General features: G+C 32.6%; 2 protein-coding genes across 2 annotated transcripts; one reads left to right on the top strand and one right to left on the bottom strand.

Annotated features, from left to right (window-relative positions):
* Positions 1 to 1870: 1870 nt before the first annotated feature.
* On the bottom strand, positions 1871 to 7883 carry LOC131616283 (ABC transporter C family member 8-like). Its single transcript, XM_058887568.1, has 12 exons — positions 7676 to 7883; positions 5528 to 7473; positions 5093 to 5413; positions 4913 to 4999; positions 4244 to 4831; positions 4005 to 4169; positions 3621 to 3915; positions 3310 to 3524; positions 2886 to 3191; positions 2715 to 2778; positions 2357 to 2596; positions 1871 to 2273 (listed from the first exon to the last, which is right to left on the bottom strand). The coding sequence occupies exons 1-12, from the start codon at positions 7698 to 7700 to the stop codon at positions 2143 to 2145; spliced, it is 4383 nt and encodes a 1460-aa protein (XP_058743551.1). The 5' UTR covers positions 7701 to 7883; the 3' UTR covers positions 1871 to 2142.
* Positions 7884 to 16514: 8631 nt separating this feature from the next.
* Positions 16515 to 21545, top strand: LOC131616281 (ABC transporter C family member 8-like). Its single transcript, XM_058887566.1, has 11 exons — positions 16515 to 16654; positions 16760 to 18174; positions 18266 to 18589; positions 18696 to 19403; positions 19529 to 19693; positions 19787 to 20081; positions 20176 to 20390; positions 20498 to 20803; positions 20874 to 20937; positions 21026 to 21265; positions 21350 to 21545. The coding sequence occupies exons 1-11, from the start codon at positions 16630 to 16632 to the stop codon at positions 21481 to 21483; spliced, it is 3891 nt and encodes a 1296-aa protein (XP_058743549.1). The 5' UTR covers positions 16515 to 16629; the 3' UTR covers positions 21484 to 21545.
* The last annotated feature ends 21 nt before the right edge of the window (positions 21546 to 21566 follow it).

Here is a 21566-nt window from a genome sequence, read left to right as displayed (position 1 = left end):
TCATTGTTCAGATATAAATCGGATATAATACGACTCTTAAAAAGTTTTTGTAATTTATTATGGTTTGTTCAATAATAACGAGTTTGTTATGAATATTTGGTCATTGTCACTCTAAAACAGTGTTTTAAAAACTTGATCAGACCGGTCGGTCAGACCGGTTGAACTGGAAACTGATCAGTTTACTGGTCCGGTTCAATTTCTAGATTAAATATGTCCAAAATTATTGTTGTGTCTATTTAAGTATTATTCATTTCTAAATGCTAAAAGCACTCGACAACTTTGACACGTCGAGAGTTAATAAGTGGTCATAATTTATTTAGTATACAAATTTTGGTACATTTGTACACCAAGAAAATTGAATTCCAATCATACTTGATCCATGCAATATATATAATGTTTGGATTTGATCCTCTCTAGCTCTTTTGATGTTGCTATTCATCCATTTCTTATCTCAACCATTCATCTAGTATTTTTCTTATCTTTTTTGAAAACAACTATTTTATTTATTTATTTTTTATTAATTATGAACCATTAGATGAACGACAAGAGAAATGACTGCAAGTGATCTGTTTCCGCAATGTCTCTATATACATTAAATATGTTAAAATTAATACAAGAAGCATTTACTAAGATAGTGTTGTGTCTATTATGGAGTTGAAAGTAGGTCCCATTAATGGTGGGTTTATATTATAATAAAATATATTTTTTAAATTTTTTTTCTCCATGATCTTTAACTCCTTTAATGCGTAATACTATTATTTTGTTCACTTAGTCATTTAATAGCAGTATTTATATACTTAAAGCAATTGAAAAAGTAAAAATTGAATTAACTTCGTAATCACTTTTGTTATGTTCATTTGGCCATAACTAATAACAACCCATATACAACTTATCATATATAACTAAAAAAAAATTCATGGGGTGCAAGTGAGGCAACTAAGAAAATTAATTAGATCCAATGTGATAGAGTGTGTCGAGAGAAGGGAGAAAGGGACAGGCATAAAAAATTTGAAAGCTTTTAATCTAGTTTACGGTAGATGAAATCCAATCCCGACGAGTTCTCTTTTATCCAAAGAATACATTTATTTTCTTGTTCATAATTATACTTTCTGAATTTTACTCTGTTAAACCATTCAAAACCAAGCTCAGAAACGTGGAGATAGTTGAACGGCATTCTTTCCCTTCATTAAAATTCCTATCTTCCTGAGCCAAAATCCCTAAGAGTGTGTTTGGATGAGGTAATTAGAAATTTTAAAGGAATTTAAAATTCAAAGCAATTCAAATGATTCAATTGAAATTCATTCATTTTAAATTATTTTGTTTGGATGAAGTATTAAGGTAATTCATTTTAGATTTTTGGGGTCATTTTTTATAAAATATAATTTTTTGGAACAAATTAAAAAATTAAAAAGTAGGGACCAAATTGCAATTTTTAAAAATTTGAAGGACCAAATTGTAAATATTAAAAATTATTAAGGACCAATTTGCAATTTTTTGAAAATTTTTGGGGTCAATTTTATAATTTTGGAAAATATGAGGACTAATTTATAAAATTTGAAGAAATAATAATGACAAATACATTCTATGGAACATGAGAGGAATTTCAAATTCTTTGGTTTTTGGTGTCATTTCAAAATGATTAAATTTAACTTAGATGAAATACTCCATAAATTTCCATCATTTTAACAATTCTTCATTTTTGTATCCAAACAATAGATTTTGGTCAAATCATTTTAAATTCCCTCAAAAAATTACTTTCCCTCATTAAAATGCTCCATCCAAACACACTCTAAAGTTGGAAAAGAAATTCCCTTAAATTAATAGTTTAATACTATAGTTATGGTTATTACCCATTTAAATCACTGAAGTCTATCAAAGAAATTGCAACACTTCTCACAAATTGCAAAATATTTATACAACCTCCTTAAAGAATCTAATTTTGTCTTTGATAATGATTGTCCTTACACAAGATAAGAGTTTTGGACAAGTTTCTTATGCAGCAAGAATAGTCCTGAATGAATCTGCTGAGCAACATCTCCACAATACCTGTTTAGGGTCTAATAGATTTATTTTATATATACTTGGATGTGAACCATTTTTCTTCAGCTTATTTATAATTTTTATTTTCCATAAATCCATTACTCATTGTTGCTGCCTACTAATATTTGGGAATGAATTCTTCTTGCAGCTGGACCAATATTCAGCTACCAGCTTAGAGAATGAAGAGTTGGTGTCCATTAGCTTTGAAGGCTCATCATATTCCACCACTTTCCCTTCAATAATAACCAGCCAAATATTATGAGGCAAAAAATAGTACTTGAAAACAAAAGTAGAGAAGATTAAGGAATTAGCATACCATAAGAGAGGACCATGACCATGTCACTGTCTATTACAGTTGGAACTCTATGAGCAACCGTTATAACTGTGCATTCTGCAAATTCTTGTCTAATTACTCTTTGTAGAATGGCATCTGTAGCAGAGTCAATGGAGGCCGTAGCTTCGTCCAGAACAAGAATTCGGTTTCTCTTAAGTAGAACTCTTCCAAGACAAAACAATTGTCTTTGTCCCAAGCTCCAGTTTCCACCTTCATCGCTCACTGCAAAACTTATCAGAATTACACTTTGTTCGTTGCAAAATCATATAGTAAAACTGAATAATGATTATATATGTTGAAAGAGTATGCTGCATGCATTAGATTATTGCCAAAGATTTACCTGAAGAGTCCAAGAGACTTGGTAGCTTGCTGATTGTTTCCTTAAGCTGACATTTTTCCACAGCCTAAACATTCGAACCAACTATAATTAAATGGCTCATGTAATAATTAAAATTCGACAACATTTAGTAGTTACATATTTTTCTATCATTTTTAAAGTTAGTTCATTCACCTTCCATATTTCGTCATCAGAGTACAGGCCTAGAGGATCCAGATTTGTCCTAATGCTGCCTTTGAAAAGAGTTGGTTCTTGAGGGATTATGCTTAGCCTCATTCTCAAATCCTTCAACCCCATTGAGCAGATGTTCATCCCATCAATAAGAATATCACCTCGTGAAGGCTCAACTAAGCGGAACAAAGCACTTATAAGTGTACTTTTTCCACTTCCAGTCCTTCCAACAACTCCTACCCTACTCCCTTCTTTAAATGTACAAGTGATTCCCTTGAGGACTAATGGAGCATTAGGACGGTATCTAATCTGAAACCAACATAGAAAAGCAGCTATCATACAACAGTATTCTATCTAGTTGTCACAAAAAAAACAGGCGACAAGATTGAAAGTTGAGGTCGAAAAGAAGACGTGGATGCAACAGTACCTCTAAGCCTTGAAGATCAATCTTGCCCTTCGAAGGCCATGAAGATGGCGGCCGGTTACTATCCACAATAGCAGGAGGCTCTGCTGGTATATAAATGAATTGCTTGATTCTTTCAACGGAGACAATATAGTTAGATAAGTTGGAAAACCATCTACTCCAAAATATTTGAGCTTCTGTCAAGCTAAAAGCATAGGAAAGAGACACTCCCACAAGCCCTGCACAGAACAAAATCTTGTCATTGTATTTGTATTTAGAGAAATTTTAGTTCGAAAAGGAACTTATAATTAGTGACGGAGGTACTATATTGTTACCTGGGGATACGTATCCGTGAGGAAGTAGAATGATCAACAAAGATGCAGTGATGACAGTCAAACTTTGAAGTGCTTCAATCCTTAAAACTACCCATTCCATTGCAGCATTGGAATGAAAGAACAATGAAGCATCTGTGTTCACAAGTGTTAAGTAGTTTTGGAAAAATCTGTCCACCATGCTGTATGCTCTTACAGTGACCACTCCAAGTGATGTCTCGGCTGCAAAATTCATGACTGGAGCTTTGGTTGTTCCGTTGATCCGTATCAGTTCCCTTGCAGTGGCTTGATAATATTGCTGTTAAGAACAAAAGAATTAAGATACTAACTCAATGATCAACCATGGTAAGAGAATAAGCAAACAAGAAAGATTGGAAAGTGGATAACCTGAAAGTATATTGATGCAACCATTGCAGGAACAGCAACAATGAGAACTTGCCATGTGATTGAAGCCATTATTGAAATAACCACCAAAACTTCAATTGCTACAGATGCTACAAAGGTGATGGAAGGAGGTATATCGAAGTCCAAAATACTCAAATCAGATGAAGCCTGCGAAAAAGAGAAGAAAATATCGGTCTAACTATGAGGGGTTATGAAATAGTAATGAACGGAAAAAATCTTACTCTGGTTAAAATCCTTCCCACGGGCGTTGAATCAAAGAAAAGCATTGGAGCATTGAAGATAGCTGTAGTGAAGCTTGAGAAGAAAGCAGTAGAAGCTTTTAGTCCAAGAAGTGCAGTCAAGTAAGACCTTGCAAATACAAAAGCGGTACTAGCAAAAGAAATTAATGCATAAACTCCGATCAAGGTGGCATTGGTTACTTTTGGAATTTCAATGGCTATAGCGAGCCAAAAGGTTGATGCAGTTTGGAAAGCCAGAAAAGCAGATTGTACTAACATGATGAAACACAACATGAGTGTCCCTTTGGAATATGTAATATAATCCCAGAATGGCTTCCATCCAACATTACCAACCATTTTTTCTTCCTCTTGTGTAAGCTGTGCCCCAATTGGACTAGAAATATCTCCAACATTAGAGTCTTGAGGATTAGACGACAAAACCTCAATTTCAGAACCTCTTTTATTTTCATTATCTTGATTCAACTCTGTAATTGTATCATTATGAGCACTCACAAGTAGTTCAAAGGCCGTTCCTGATGTCAAGAGATTCTCATAACTACCTGATTGAATAACTTTTCCACCCTCCATTACCTAGAATTTGTGTTCATCATGTTAAATACTTAAATTATGTTCAAATGTCATATAAATAGGCATCCAGTTGAAATACTTTACCAAGATAGTATCAACTTCTGATAGAAACTCCACTTGATGAGTAACAAGAATGACCGTTTTCTCTCTTAGAGCAGTCATGACACAGTCCTATAATATCGTAGATGCAGTTAGTTTTAGATATAACAACAATAGTTTTACTATGAGTAATTAATTAGTATGATAAAAGTGATATTCGCTTACATTGAATAGTATTGCAGCTGTATGTGCATCAACTGCACTGAAAGGATCATCAAGAAGATAGATATCAGCATCGTTGTAGACTGCTCTAGCTAGTTGAATCCTTTGCTTTTGTCCTCCACTCATGTTAATCCCTCTCTGACCAATTTCTGTAAGATCGCCATGGCTAAAATCATTGATATCCTTATCTAAGGCACAAGCTTTGATTGCTTTCTCATATCTTGTTTTGTCCATTGGCTTGCCAAAGAGTATATTATCTCGAACCGTTCCACTTTGGATCCATGCAGATTGGGAAACATATGCAAGAGTGCCACCTACATTAACCTGTTTTCCATTATAGAGAAATATCATATAGTGGGAAAGTGTAAGATACTAATACTATGCTTATTCATATGAATTTGGCATAGTAGAAATTTATGTGTTATATAGGAAACTTACAGTTCCAGAGATCTTAGGTATCTCTCCTAGTATGGCATACAAAAGCGATGATTTTCCAGCTCCAACTGGTCCACAAACTGCAATTTTATGTCTCCATTTGATTTCTAAATTCACATCTACTAAAGTTGGAGACGCAGATCCATGATCCCAAATGAAGTTTCCATCTTGAATTTCCACAGCATTAACCAACCATTGCTTATGCTTCCTTTCACTATCATCATTGTTTAGTTCTTCATCAAGCAAAAAGTTATTAAGACGATCGAAGGAAACCTTAACTTGAATCATAATGGATAGAGCCTGTGGGACCATTTTAACAGGATCTCCCATGTTCCTCAATGTTGCAAGAACTGTGAAAATAGTTTCAGCATTCAATGGTGCACTCTTGGTAACAGCACATCCAAGGAACACAACAGCAGAAACAACTGTAGGAGACATCCAATATAGAAATGAACTAAAAGCATTCAAGATCTGCACCTTAGACAGCCATATGAACTCTCTATCACGTAGAGACTCGACTAAGTTCTTGAATTTCTCTTCCCATGATTGTAACTTAATGATCTTCATACTATTTAGAATCTCCGAAGTAGTTCGAAGACGTTCGTCTTGTGCAATCATAAACTGCGACTGACAATTTTGTAGGATCCTTGCAAATGGTACATTGAGAAATCCACATATAAGAAGAGGGACCAAACCGGGAAGAGCACCGATACCAACAACGCCGAAAAGGATACCGATAGAAAGAACAAGCTGCAATGCAGAAGTCCATGCTATATGAAACCACCATGGAAATTCCCCCATTCTATAAGCATCAACAGCAATGTAATTCACAATTTCCCCAGCCGAGTGTCGCGCCCTCGCCGAGCTTGAAAGCTTGAGCTGCTTTCGATAAACTGCTACCATCAGAGCTGATCTCATTTTCATTCCTGACCTCCTTGAGTTAAAAAACCAATGTCTTTGAAACAAAGACTCACACACTTTGGTGACAATCAAAATACCAACTATGGAAAGACCTTTTCTAAGATCTGCCTCAGTTCTATATGAGTAGTTAACAAAAGCATAGAGTATTAGAGGCGAAACTACAACAGAAATCGTTCTGATTAATCCATAAAACGCTATTAGTATATTTTCTTTTAAGTAAGTTCTAACTATAGACCAAAGAACCAAACTCTTTGTATTATTCTTAGTCCTCTCTCTAACAAGTGATTCCCAAGCATGCACAAATTTTTGATAAGCCATGTTTGCGTCGTCTTCAGAAACAAGAGAAGGAATCTCTTCAAGATCTAGTGGCTTTGAGTAACCTAAACCGAGTAACGAATTAATCCAAGAGAAAATCAACTTACTGAGAAAAGTAGCATGACCTAGTCCGGTTTGTTTTGTTTCGACTTTTTGCGCTAATAGTGGCTCAGATAAAGCTTCTTGGACACTATTATTTCCTAAATAACTTAGATTTTTGAAGGCACAATATAGAAGAAGAAAATGCACAAGCCACTGTACAATATCAAAAGTTTCAACTGCATGATTTTGTAACAGAATTTCAATGTTGAGAACTGAAACCAATACAGAAGAAGATAGCCACCATATAGAGTTTAATAGTCTTATCCCTTTAACTCTCTGAACAATCAAAGAAACAGAAAAAGAAATCCAAATGATTCCTCTTACAACGCAAGTTAACCATTTCATTTGCTCAGAGTCATCAACTTCAGCTACAAGATTCCACAATCCAATACCGAAAAACGCAATGCTAATAACACCACAACAGATTGAAACAACAAGGAAAATCCAGCATTTTCTTTGGCTTTCGTTCGTAGAACTTTTTCTGATGAATGTGATAATCAAAGATAAGTAGTAGACACATAGAAAGAGTATATTGATAATGTCTATTAAGCTTCTCTGAGAACATAAAGAACTGAAATCAAAATTCTTCAAACAAATCCATGAAAATTCACCTGCATATATATATATATGAACCATTAAAGAGAAACAATTAATCAATGTTACAAAGTTGACTAATGTGAACAAGAAATCATTATTAAGAACTCATGATAAGTCTGATATACATAAACTAAATGATGCAAAAAAATCATAAAACTGTTACATAATTTACATGATACTAAAGTTTAGAAGAAGAAAAATAGGAATTGAAGTTACCGATTGAGTTCGAAAAGTAGTCCATTTTTGAAGCTTGAATATGAATGTTTGTGGTCCTCACTTCAGGAGAACAAGCTCATAGAAGTGATTATTATCAAGAGTTGTGAACTATATGCTCTTCACATTTTAACAAATCACTCTCCAATTTTATAGGATTTTATAAAGGCTTAGAATTTTGAATTGAATCCTGTTCAATCTTACATAAATTTGTTTGCAAGTTAAGATTCCTTCCATTTATAAATATATTTTAAAATTATTTTAACAGTAATTAAATAATAACTAAATATAAAAAATTCAAATTTTATATATTTACTGTTACATATTGTATAGTTTTTGGGATATCAACATTATTGGTCATAGTATTACGTACTCAAAAGCCAAATCAATGATGGAGTACGTCAAGTAATTCCAACAAGATTAGGTATATAATTCCAAAACAAACACATTGATAGACCTTACTGTACATGTGACTGAATCAAAAGTATATTAGATTGCACAATATATCACTATCAAAATTAATGTTTAAGAAAATTTTGGTTTGATAAGTTCATTTTAACTTACTCTTAAAGTTGATTTATTCATGATATCTCTAATCAAGAATGCATAATGAAAACCATATCATGACATTTTTATGGATGTAATTCAGCATATTCCTTCAATAAAAAATTTAGATCCTAAAAATCTTAGGAAAAAATGTAGATATTTTCGTGAAATTTATTGCGAAAAAGTTTATGTTGCATACAGATGAGAACTCCTGATGTCATTTTTGAATTTTCGTAAGATTTTAAACAAATATATATAAGATGTTTCGACTCAATTAATTTGATCTTCTCGATTTTACTTTACAATATACTTAGATGTATATATTTTTGTGACTTTTAAGTGTTTTTTGGAAAAATTACAGAACCAGTAAAATTAAATGATAGTATATTATGATCTGACAAAACATATATTTGGGACCATTGAGGGAAAGGATTAGCTACCTTTGAGCTATAGTCATGAATAAGGTGCTAATATTAGTATTATTCTAATACAAGACAGGACATTTGAAAAATGACAAAGTTTTGTATTGATCAATCTATCCAAATCTTAGAAAAATGTAACCACAAACACAGCAAGTCCAGCTATTATTAGTAAAACAAAACAAAATTCGAGAGTGTTTTTGGGTGAGAAGAAAGTATAAAGAAAGAAATTAGAGCGGGTATAAACTAAGATAAAGAGATAAGATTAGTCCCTCATAATCATTAAAAAAATAAAATAAATAATAATAATAATAATAATAATAATAATAATAATAATAATAATAATAATAATAATAATAATAATAATAATAATATAGAGATAAGAAATATAAACTTCTATATAAAATGCACAAGTTAGATATAATTTGTTTAATATAATAGAGATGATATTCTCCGTTTTTAAATGACTATCATTATGGTAAATAAAAGTTGTTTTTAAATGAATAATTGAATATCACTATCAATTTTTAATGTATAAATAATTATCATTGGTGTGTCTTTTTAATTATTAGTACCTACATTATTTATTCAATGAATCAAAAAAATAAATTTCTCTTATAATTTGGGACAGAGGGAGTACATCACATTTAAAGAACTATGTTTCATGTTTTTTAAGAAATAGTTTAAAAGAAACCTTCTCATCACTTATTTCTTAAGCATAGTTTCACATTTTAAGTTTTTTGTTTGCTGGTTAATTGGTTGGGCAGAGACTTTGTCTCACCTCCATATCTGTTAGGTTTACTCTTGAATTTTTGTTCTTTCATAGACTTTGTCTCACCTCCATTTCTGTTAGGTTAATTGGAATGCAGCCTTAGTGTGGGCGGTCCCCTGCGGACCCTTGTGGATGGCTCAGTCAGGCGACCATGCTGGGATCCTCGATATAAGTGGGACTGAGGCAGTCTTACCGTGACGCGAGCTATTCACCTCGTCCCGACATGGCTATTTTTCTTGATTGTACATAGTCTCTCAAGCGCGAGGTGTGGCAGCACGAAACGCTTAAGTGAAGTCTTCTTAAGGATTTTGGCCGTATATGACCGCCCTCGTGTTTACGGAGGTACAACATGTTTTAGATTTTTTCATGAACCTACTTACCAAGTCAACACTTAACAGACGTTTAACCTTGTGTCGCCTATATATCTTAGTAAGCCAATGATTTTCTTGTATAATGTTGCATATACAAGCTTCATCGTTTGTATCTTTGTTCAGATTTATACATGTCTCCAAGGAAGTGATTGCACGATTCCTAATGCTCATTTTGAATCTTTTTAAAATGTCTTATGCATATTTCTTTAGATGCAACCAAACTCCATTTCTTGTGATCAAAATTTTCATTCTCATAAAATAGGAAAGGTTCCATAGGTTGTACATTTCAAACTCATACATGTTACTAACTTTGAACCTTGTTTGCTCATCTTCAGCTGATCTTGTAATTAACAAATCATCTATATATAATCACAAAATAATATAATTTCGTTCATTTGAACCTTTCACATATATTCCATGTTTTGATGTACATTTAGTGAATTCAAATTTGACGAGGAAGTTATCAATTCTTTTGTTCCAGACACTAGGGGTCTACTTAAATCCATACATAACTTTTTTTAGTTTGTACAACTTCTATTCCTGTCCTTTGATCTCAAAATATGGTGGTTGCTTGACATAAACTTATTGTTTTAAAGGTTTATTAAGAAAAGCGAACTTTATATATAACTTGTGCATTTTCCATCTTGGTATGTGGTAATTAAAACCATTATTAAAATAGTTTCATGCCTTTCAAATGGTGCATACACTACCAATGTTGGGTCATCATAAGGGGAAACATCCACATTAGGTAAAAAAATTCACCCAAACAAGTGAGGTGAGAGACACCACATATTCAACAAAAAAACTTTAAGGCAAGGGTGTATGGGTCATATCGCTTATAAAGTCCTCAACCTCCCATTTTCCAAGCAATGTGGAACCTCTCTCTCTCTCTCTCTCTCTCTCTCTCTCTCTCTCTCTCTCTCTCTCTCTCTCTCTCTCTCTCTCTCTCTCTCTCTCTCTCTCTCACTCTCTCTCTCTCTCTCTCTCATCAAATATCAGTCTAACATCAAATATCAATTGTTAATGGTCATTTATTTTTCCTAAAAAAAATAGACAATTTTATAGAAAAAAGAAATACCATAAATTTTCTTACTTAATTTTATATAATAGTTTGATTCATTTCTATTAACTGTAAGACTTTTAGATAGGATCAAATCAAATGACACCAATGTGTCAAAGTTTAATTTGATATCAAGTCTCAACATTTAAAAGAATTAATCAAACGGTGATACTAAATGAAATAATAAATATATATATATATATATATATATATATATATATATATATATATATATATATATATATATATATATATATATATATATATATATATATATATATATATATATATATATATATATATATATATATATATATATAGCCTACTTTCTCCTAAAAAATTGGCTATTTATATTACTGTTTAATCAAGTACTATTAACGGTTGAGATTTGGTGTCAATGTCATTTGATCCTATCATATATATATATATATATATATATATATATGATAGGATCAAATGACATTGACACCAAATCTCAACCGTTAATAGTACTTGATTAAACAGACGATAATAATTATGCGGTGCGAAAAATATAAGTATGCAAGAAGGAATATTGCGTGGGCTAAGCAATATAATATGATCATATAAGCATCAGAATCAAATATGACTAGAAAGTGAAAAACATGTATGCAGAATCTCACAAATTGATGAGACAAAACCAAAATAGTTAAATACACAAAGATTGCCTCTAATAGTTTACGTTTACGAGTGTTAGAGCATCTTTCAATCCTGATCTGCTATACATATATTTCAGGATTGCGATGGTTTGTTTCTTTGTTGTTCCATGATTGTTACTAATTTTGTTTTTGTTCTCTAATATGTATTAACATGTGGTGCACTTTTGTATTTTTCCATTTAGACCAACCATTAGAGCATCTCTTTCTCTTGTGTAGCTCATCTATGTGAAGTTCGTTGTCGCTTATACATGTTTTCTTGTCCTTTTCTTAAGAGACTTAGACGTAACGTCTCTTAACATTAAAACACTAAAATCTCAAAATAAAATAATGGAAAGGAAATGAAAGGAAACTTTGATATATAAACTAAGGGTGTGTTTGAATTGGCGGTAATTCTATCAGAATTGAATTTGGTAGAATTGACTTTAACAGAATTGAGTTTAGCATAATTAATTTTGTTTGAATACATTTATATAAAAATGAGTTGAACAATAAATTTTAATGTAAAAATCACTCAAATCAATTCTAGAGGTAGAAGTTACAAATTCAAACTTAAGTAGAATCAATTTTGGAAACAAAATCATTTCTACTTTTAATAAAACAAATATTTCAACATCACTCCGAAACAATTCTATACCTTTAAAATTGATTCCGAGTATTCCAAAAGTCAATTCAAACATGCTATAAAACTAATTAATGATTTTAACAAAAATGAAGGTCTCTCATATCGTATTCCATCATGACAGCTGACAAAACTATTTGTATTCATTAAGCGCTCCTCATGTCATGTGAAAGAGGGGGAGTCATTCCATTGAGTTTATTAGAGATGCTCTTATAGTATTTAGTCTATAATCATAATTTTTTATAGACTTTGTTTAGTTTTGAGTTTCAAGGGGAGATGTTCTTATAGTATATTCAGTCTATAATCATAATTTTTTTATAGTGAATAATAAATTATTATGAAATTGAATAATCATTCATACTAAAAATTTTTGATGTGTGAGATTAAGAACAAAGATAACTATAAGAAACAGTCTTTAATAAAATTAATAATAATACACATATAAGAGTGATAGCAAATCCACACGAATAAAAAATAGGATAAAAGACAGGCATATAAAGAATTCGTTTATCCAATTCGATCAAACCGATCTATTATAAGAAGAAGCTCTTCATTTCACTATGTTTCAAAACTTGTTACAAGAAAACAGTGTTTCAAGTTTTCAAGAAAAAAATTATATTATTCAAGTGTATTTCAAACTCTCAATACATGAATCACACAAATTCAATGTGTTTATAAGTATTTTTCAATTCCTTTAGATATCCTCATAGTTGAATCAAATTCTTAGAGCAATGAATCATAAGATTTTCTATGATTGCCTTTGTAAGTTTCTTTCACTAGAATTACCACATATTTCCTCTTTCATTCATATTAACAAAACTGACTAACAACCATAATCATAAGGTCTTAAAATCCTAATGGGCCAGATATTCGGGCCCGAACCGCAAACTTGCTGGAGCCTCCCTTGAGCTAACTAAGTTATTTACCGTTGACCTATAGTTGATTGTGTGTACTGACTATTGGTTGTTGACCAAACGTTCATCGTTGACCAAGATGGTCAATCATTGACCAAGTCATTGAGTCCAAATATCTTTCCCTTTGATCATATGGGGTTTTTGAGTCATTCGTACACATATCTCCACCTTGACTCAATGATTGAAATCATTGTGTTTGCTAATGATTGAATCTTGATCTTGATCAAGTATAAGCAATGATAACTTGATCTTAGAAGTTGCACTCAACCTTCATTTTTTTTCTTAGAAAGTCTAGCAAGCCCATAAGTACGATTCTTCATCAGTGGATGCCTTTTACCATTCACCGTCTTCAATCATCTTTGACTTTCGTGTTTCAAATGTATATATGAAGGTCTCTGGTTTCGAGTCTTGTAATCCTTTGGTTACATTCAAAGCATAATCATCAAGGTGAACACAATTGTAGGTCAGAAATGTTACAATTTTCATCTTTATCGTATCATAGGTTCAATGATAACTAAGACCATGTGCAATGGGTGTGTTGAGTTTGAACTCAACATGCAAAATCCCCTCCAATGGGTATTGAGAGAGGTGTTGAGTGTGTGCTGGAAGAGAGAGGTGTTGAGAAAACTCAACATAATTGAGGCTGACGTAGGGGGGCATGTGGCAGCGTCTGGATGGCTAAAACAGGCGCGTGGGGGGCACGCACGGACAGGGGGAGTGGGGGAAAAATCCACGCGGAGAGAGAAAGAGAAAGGTGATAAGTTGAGCCACGTGGCTGGGCATGATTGGCTGGCCAGATTTTTATCCATTTAATACTTTGAACTCAATTATTTCGTTGCAAATTATTATTTTTTTATTTTTTTTTACCAAAATTCATGATTTTTTTTTCTCTATAAATAGAGACTTTGTTCATTTGATTTGGACACAGAATAAAAAACCAAGTTTTTCACTATCTTAATCTTATTATTATCTTTCTATTAGTGTTTATTTTGAAGTTAAGTGTCTTTTGTTAGTGAAATGGATCCCAATAATTATTTGTATCGTACTAATTACGTTACTTGTGTGTTGTATTGCATTTTAAATTATTTGTAACGTACTAATTATGTTACTTGTGTGTTGTATTTTAAATTAATTTAAGATGATTTGTATCGTATCCAATTATTTAAATAAATTTTGTTTTTATTACAAAAAATTAAAAAATAAATTGTTAAGTATTTATTATTTTAATTTAATTTTAATCGATAATTGTAATTTTATGTAATCATAAAAATAAAAATAAAATTTAAATAAGAATATGAAAATAAAAAGTGGTGGGGTAGGGTGTTGAGTGAAAAACCATTGGAGAAGGTAAAAGTTGAATGAGTGTTGAGTTATTAGGTGGAAGAAAGAGAAAATGATGTGGAGTGTTGGGAGTTGAAAAAGTGGGTGTTGAGTAGGGGTGGCAAACGGGCATGCCCGCCCCGTTTAGGCCCGCCTCGCAAAAGCCCGCGAAAAAACGGGGCGGGGCGGGCTTTTTTAAGAGTGCGGGTCTAAAACCTTGCCCCGCCCCGCAAAAAAGTGAGGGCGGGGCGGGGAAAGCCCGCGGGCATTCGACTTTTTAGGCCTAAAAATAGTAAAATTCTATGAAAAAACAAATGCCCGCAAAAACCCACAAAAAAACGGGGCGGGGCGGGGCGGGCACATTAAAGAGAGCGGGCCTAAAACCTTGCCCCGCCCCGCGAAAAAGTGCAGGTAAAACGGGCTTTCCCCGCGGGCCGGACCCGTTTTGCCACCCCTAATGTTGAGTGTTGAAACCATTGTACATGATCTAAGATGAACTATCTCATAAACCATTCCCCATCAAATAACTCCAGTGATTCTTAAGTGGATGTTGTCTCTGTTTCATTTGATTTTGTATTAAAACAAATCTTTTAATTATTCTTCTCATAAATTGTAGAAGGTAAAGTAATAAAAATATTTGACTTTAATTAATTAAAATACTTTACACATATTTTAACCCTTTTTCAAATTGTTACATCAATTGTGTAGAAACGAAATAAATAATTATTATTAAAATATTAGCAACAAAGTTGCAGATAATTTTTTTAAAAGTTTAATAAAACAATGAAAAATTAATTTGCAACACATTTTCTTCTTCAATTGATCGACAATCTGAAAAATAAAAAAGAATGAGAAGTCATAAATAATTCATGTCTGAATAATTTAAATCTAAAAATAAAAAAAATTAAATTAACACAAATCTAAAAATAGTCATAGTTGGTCACCTTCATTTTTCTCTTCCAATAGAAAATCCCTATAATTAACTTATTTTAATAAGTTAATAATTTTAGTTTGAAATTTTAATACATTATTTCATAATTATTAAGATAAATAACAATAAAACTTTTAATATTTATCCCCATATTATATTTTTATTTAATAATAAACTTTTAATAAAATTTAAAAATATTTTTTTAATGGAGTAATAAACTGAAACTTTTTATTTTTTTGCAAAATATAATACATACATTTTTTATAATTTATTATTAAATAATTAAGTTTAAAATAATTTATTTGTGAGAATAAAATTACAAATAATAATTAGTTTTGATTTTGTGAAAATTAAATTACAAATTATAATTAATTTTAAATATATTTTATGAGAATAAAATTACATATAATACTTAATTTTAAATATATTTTGTGAGAACAAAGTTACAAATAAGAATTAGTTTTAGAAAATGCAAACAGAATGTGTGGTATGAGGGAAGAAGAATGAAAAAGTAGAAAAAGCAGGTGATAGGAGAAAGAAGGTGTAAAGAAAAGGAAAATAACATTGATGTGAAAGGAAGAACCAAAATAGCTGGAAGATGGTTAAACTATCCACGTGACAAGTTTGTGAGCAAACAGGACATTTTGGTCTTTTCTAGAACATATAATTTTTTTATATGATAGATATTTTCTTATATTGTAGATGACTTATTTCTAACACTTTTTCATACTTATTTTTTATTGGGCGAAACTCATTGGATCTCACACTTTATAAATAAATCTAAGATATAAAATGTTGAAATTAACATGAATTTCATCTAATAAAAAAAAGTTAATGTTAAAAAGATAATATATTGAAATATTTAATTTTATTATTATATTTCAATATTCTTATATAGTTATATATCTTTATTCAATTATGTATTAGTTATTTATTAATTATAAATTTTCATTGATTAGTATAAGTAACTTATGTTGTGATTTCATGAATAAATAAGTAAACATGATTTTTTTTGTCAAATAATCTATATCACATCTTATACATCAAATGCGTTAACGTATATCATACGGGAAATTGTCGCTCAATTTATAGAGCATACTACATTAATTATTGCTACTTACTTAACTCTGGCTGCTTACGTTACGTGAATTCATGTTCTTCAGTATGTCCATTAATACCAAACATTAAGTTTAAATTACGTTTTCTGCATGTGTTCAATTTATCACTTTAATTGAATCACTTACCATTTAAGTTTAAGTAGTAATAATAATCACTGCTCAGAGTTTCTGATTTGAGAAACCCAAACCATTCATATTCAAGCTCCAAAAATGTCTTACTTTGAGAACTCAATAGGTAACTTTTATTCTTTTTCATTCTTTAGTATCATGTTCTAACAATATTCAACCTTAAAACATGAATTAGTTGTACTCTTTAATCTATTATTTACATGCAATGCAGGTGAAATTTCAGAGCCATTGCTAGCTCAAAAAGTTGAAACAAAACAAACAGAACTAAGGCATGCTACTTTTCTCAGTAAATTGATTTTCTCTTGGATTAATTCTTTACTCACTTTAGGTTACTCAAAACCACTCATTCTTGAAGACATACCTTCCCTTGTTTCTGATGATGAGGCTAACATGGCCTATCAAAATTTTGTCAAATCTTGGGAATCACTTGTAAGAGAGAGGACTAAGAACAATGCAAAGAGTTTGGTTCTTTGGTCTATAGTTAGAACTTTCTTAAAAGAAAACATATTAATAGCATTTTATGCATTAATCAGAACTATTTCTGTTGCAGTTTCACCTCTGATACTATATACTTTTGTTAACTACTCAAATAGAACTGAGGTAGATCTTAGAAAAGGTCTTTCCATAGTTGGTATTTTGATTCTCACCAAAGTCTTTGAGTCTTTGTCTCAAAGACATTGGTTTTTTAACTCAAGGAGGTCAGGAATGAAAATGAGATCAGCTCTGATGGTGGCAGTTTATCGAAAGCAGCTCAAGCTTTCTAGTTCGGCTAGGACGAGACACTCGGCCGGCGAAATTGTGAATTACATTGCAGTTGATGCTTATAGAATGGGAGAATTTCCATGGTGGTTTCATTTAACATGGACTTGTGCATTGCAACTTGTTGTTTCCATTGTTATCCTTTTTGGTGTTGTAGGTATTGGTGCTATTCCTGGTTTAGTCCCTCTTCTTATATGTGGACTTCTCAATGTACCATTTGCAAGGATCCTGCAAAATTGTCAGTCACAGTTTATGATTGCACAGGACGAACGTCTTCGATCCACTTCGGAGATTCTAAATAGTATGAAGATCATTAAGTTACAATCATGGGAAGAAAAATTCAAGAACTTAGTCTATTCATTACGCGATAAAGAGTTTGTATGGTTGTCTAAGGCACAGAAACTGAAAGCTTTTGGATCATTTCTTTATTGGATGTCTCCTACAATGATATCTGCTGTTGTTTTCCTCGGATGCGCAATTTCCAGGAGTGCACCATTGAATGCTGAAACAATTTTCACAGTTCTTGCAACATTGAGGAACATGGCGGAACCCGTTAGAATGATCCCTGAGGCTCTATCCATTATGATTCAAGTTAAGGTTTCCTTTGACCGTCTCAATAACTTTTTGCTTGATGAAGAACTAAACAAAGATGATAGTGACAGAAACTTCAAGCAATGTTCGGGTAATGCTGTGGAAATTCAAGATGGCAACTTCATTTGGGATCATGAATCAATGTCTCCAACTTTAACACATGTGAATTTAGAAATCAGATGCGGACAAAAAATAGCGGTTTGTGGACCAGTTGGTGCTGGAAAATCATCACTTTTGTATGCAATACTTGGACAGATTCCCAAGATTTCAGGAACTGTAAGTTACTAATAGAACATATTCATGTGAATAAACATAGTATAGTGTCTTCAAATTTTTCACCCGTGATGTTTTACTATAATGAAAACAGGTTAATGTAGGTGGCAAGCTTGCCTATGTTTCTCAATCTTCATGGATACAAAGTGGAACAGTTCAAGATAATATACTCTTTGGCAAGCCAATATTGGACAAAACAAGATATGAGAAAGCAATCAAAGCTTGTGCCTTAGATAAGGATATCAATGATTTTAGCCATGGTGATCTTACAGAAATTGGTCAGAGAGGGATTAACATGAGTGGAGGACAAAAGCAAAGGATTCAACTAGCTAGAGCAGTCTACAATGATGCAGATATCTATCTTCTCGATGATCCTTTCAGTGCAGTTGACGCACATACAGCTGCAATACTATTCAATGTAAGGAACTATCACTTTTATCGTGTTAATTAATAAATTAATGATCATAAAAACTTTTGTCCTCATTTTGTTGTATCAAAAACTAACTACATCTACAACATTATAGGACTGTGTCATGACTGCTTTAGGAGCGAAAACTGTCATTCTAGTTACTCATCAAGTGGAATTTCTTTCAGAAGTTGATACTATCTTGGTAATGGAGAGTGGAAAAGTTATTCAATCAGGTCGTTATGAAAATCTCCTGACGGCTGGAACAGCCTTTGAACTACTTGTGAGTGCTCATAAAGACACAATCGCTGAGTTGAATCAAGATAATGAAAATAAAAGAGATTATAAAAATGAGGTTTCGTCTAATCCTCAAGACTCTCTAGGTTTTCATCTCACTAAAGATCCAAATGAGGGAGATAGTTCTAGTATCAAGGGTCCAATTGGTGTACAACTTACACAAGAGGAAGAAAAAGTAACTGGTGATGCTGGATGGAAGCCATTTTGGGATTATATCAATTATTCCAAAGGGTCATTCATGCTATGTTTGATAGTGTTAGCACAGTCTGTTTTTATAGCTTTGCAAACTGCATCCACCTTTTGGCTTGCTATAGCCATTAAAATTCCAAAAGTAACTAATGCCACCTTGATTGGAGTTTATGCATCAATTTCTTTTGCTAGTTCTGCTTTTATTTATGTAAGAACTTACTTGACTGCGCTTTTGGGATTAAAAGCTTCTACTGTTTTCTTCTCAAGCTTCACCACAGCTATCTTCAATGCTCCAATGCTTTTCTTTGATTCAACTCCTGTAGGAAGGATTTTAACTAGAGTAAGTTTTTCTTTTTTTTTTTTCATTTTCAATGAGGAATACAAAATCTATGTATTTTAATTCTGTTCATTCATTACTATTTAATTCACCTCCATGATTTTACTAATATTTTCTCTTTTATGTAGGCTTCGTCAGATTTGAGTATTTTGGACTTCGATGTACCTTATTCCATCACCTTTGTAGCATCTATATCAATTGAAATTTTGGTGGTTATTTCTATAATGGCTTCTGTCACATGGCAAGTTCTTATTGTGGCTGTTCCTGCAATAGTTGCATCAATATTCATTCAGGTTTATTATCCGATTTCTCAATTAGCCATTCTCTTTCAATGGTTAGATTAAGAACTTAATCTTATTTCTTTCTTTTTCTTTTTCTTCTCTAAGAAATATTATCAAGCCACTGCAAGGGAACTAATTCGGATCAACGGAACCACCAAAGCTCCAATCATGAATTTTGCAGCAGAGACATCACTTGGAGTGGTCACTGTAAGAGCATACAACATGGCAGACAGATTTTTCAAAAACTACTTAACACTTGTGGACACAGATGCTTCATTGTTCTTTCATTCCAATGTGGCAATGGAATGGGTAGTTTTAAGAATTGAAGCAGTTCAAAACTTGACTGTCATCACTGCAGCTTTGTTGCTTATTCTTCTTCCTCAAGGATATGTATCGCCAGGTAGTAATAAACTATAGGGTGTGTACTGTGTTTACAGTGACAGAACATGGTAATATTTTGTTCAAACTTCAAGCAACTCTTCTATTCTGTGCAGGCCTTGTCGGACTGTCTCTTTCCTATGCTTTTACTTTGACAGGAGCACAAATATTTTGGACTAGATTGTTTTCCAACTTATCAAACTACATTATCTCTGTTGAAAGAATCAAGCAATTCATTCACATACCAGCCGAGCCGCCTGCCACTGTGGAGGATAACCAACCGCCATCTTCATGGCCTTCTAAGGGCAAGATTGAACTTCAAGGCCTGGAGGTAACATCGCAGATTCACATCCATGTCTTAGAATTTGGTTAAAGGGCCTAACTCATATCTAGAATACATAGCTTTGTTCTGATAGCTATGTTTTACTTGGGTTTCAGGTTAGGTATCGCCCTAACGCTCCATTAGTCCTTAAGGGAATTACTTGTACATTTAAAGAAGGGAGTAGGGTTGGAGTTGTTGGAAGGACTGGAAGTGGAAAAAGTACACTTATAAGTGCTTTGTTTCGCTTAGTTGAGCCTTCAAGTGGTGATATTCTCATTGATGGGATTAACATTTGTTCAATGGGGTTGAAGGATTTGAGAACGAGGCTAAGCATAATCCCTCAAGAACCAACTCTATTCAAGGGAAGCATTAGGACAAACCTGGACCCTCTAGACATGTACTCAGATGATGAAATATGGAAGGTGAATTATCAAATTTCACATGAGCCTTTCAATATGAATTGGTTTGATTAAACTTGATTTGTACGTTTAGGCTGTAGAGAAATGTCAGCTTAAGGAAACAATCAGCAAGCTACCAAGTCTCTTGGACTCTTCGGGTAAATCTTTGGCAACAATCTAATGCATGCAGCTTATACTCTTTCAGCATATATAATCATTATTCAGTTATAATATATGATTTTGCAGTGAGTGATGAAGGGGGAAACTGGAGCTTGGGACAAAGACAATTGTTTTGTCTTGGAAGAGTTCTACTTAAGAGAAACCGAATTCTTGTTTTGGATGAAGCTACAGCCTCCATTGACTCTGCTACAGATGCAATTCTACAAAGAGTAATTAGACAAGAATTTGCAGAATGTACAGTTATAACGGTTGCTCATAGAGTTCCAACTGTAATAGACAGTGACATGGTCATGGTCCTCTCTTATGGTATGTTAATTCTTTAATCTTCTCTACTATTGTTTTCAAGTAGTATTTTTTGTCTCATAAATTTTGGTTGGTTTATTGGTAAAGGGAAAGTGGTGGAATATGACGAGCCTTCAAAGCTAATGGACACCAACTCTTCATTCTCTAAACTGGTAGCTGAATATTGGTCCAGTTGCAGCAGGAAGAGTTCATTCCCAAACATTAGAAGACAGCAACAATGAATGCTGCTGACTTAATGCAAAGAAATGCGGTAAAATAACTCTGAGGAAAAATCGCTCACATCCGAGTAGTTATGATCATTGTC

Source organism: Vicia villosa, linkage group LG7 (genome assembly GCF_029867415.1).
Source record: "Vicia villosa cultivar HV-30 ecotype Madison, WI linkage group LG7, Vvil1.0, whole genome shotgun sequence".
Lineage (NCBI taxonomy): Eukaryota > Viridiplantae > Streptophyta > Magnoliopsida > Fabales > Fabaceae > Vicia > Vicia villosa.
The sequence above is the reverse complement of the archived record's forward strand: the minus strand, read 5'-3'. Positions and strand labels throughout refer to the sequence as shown.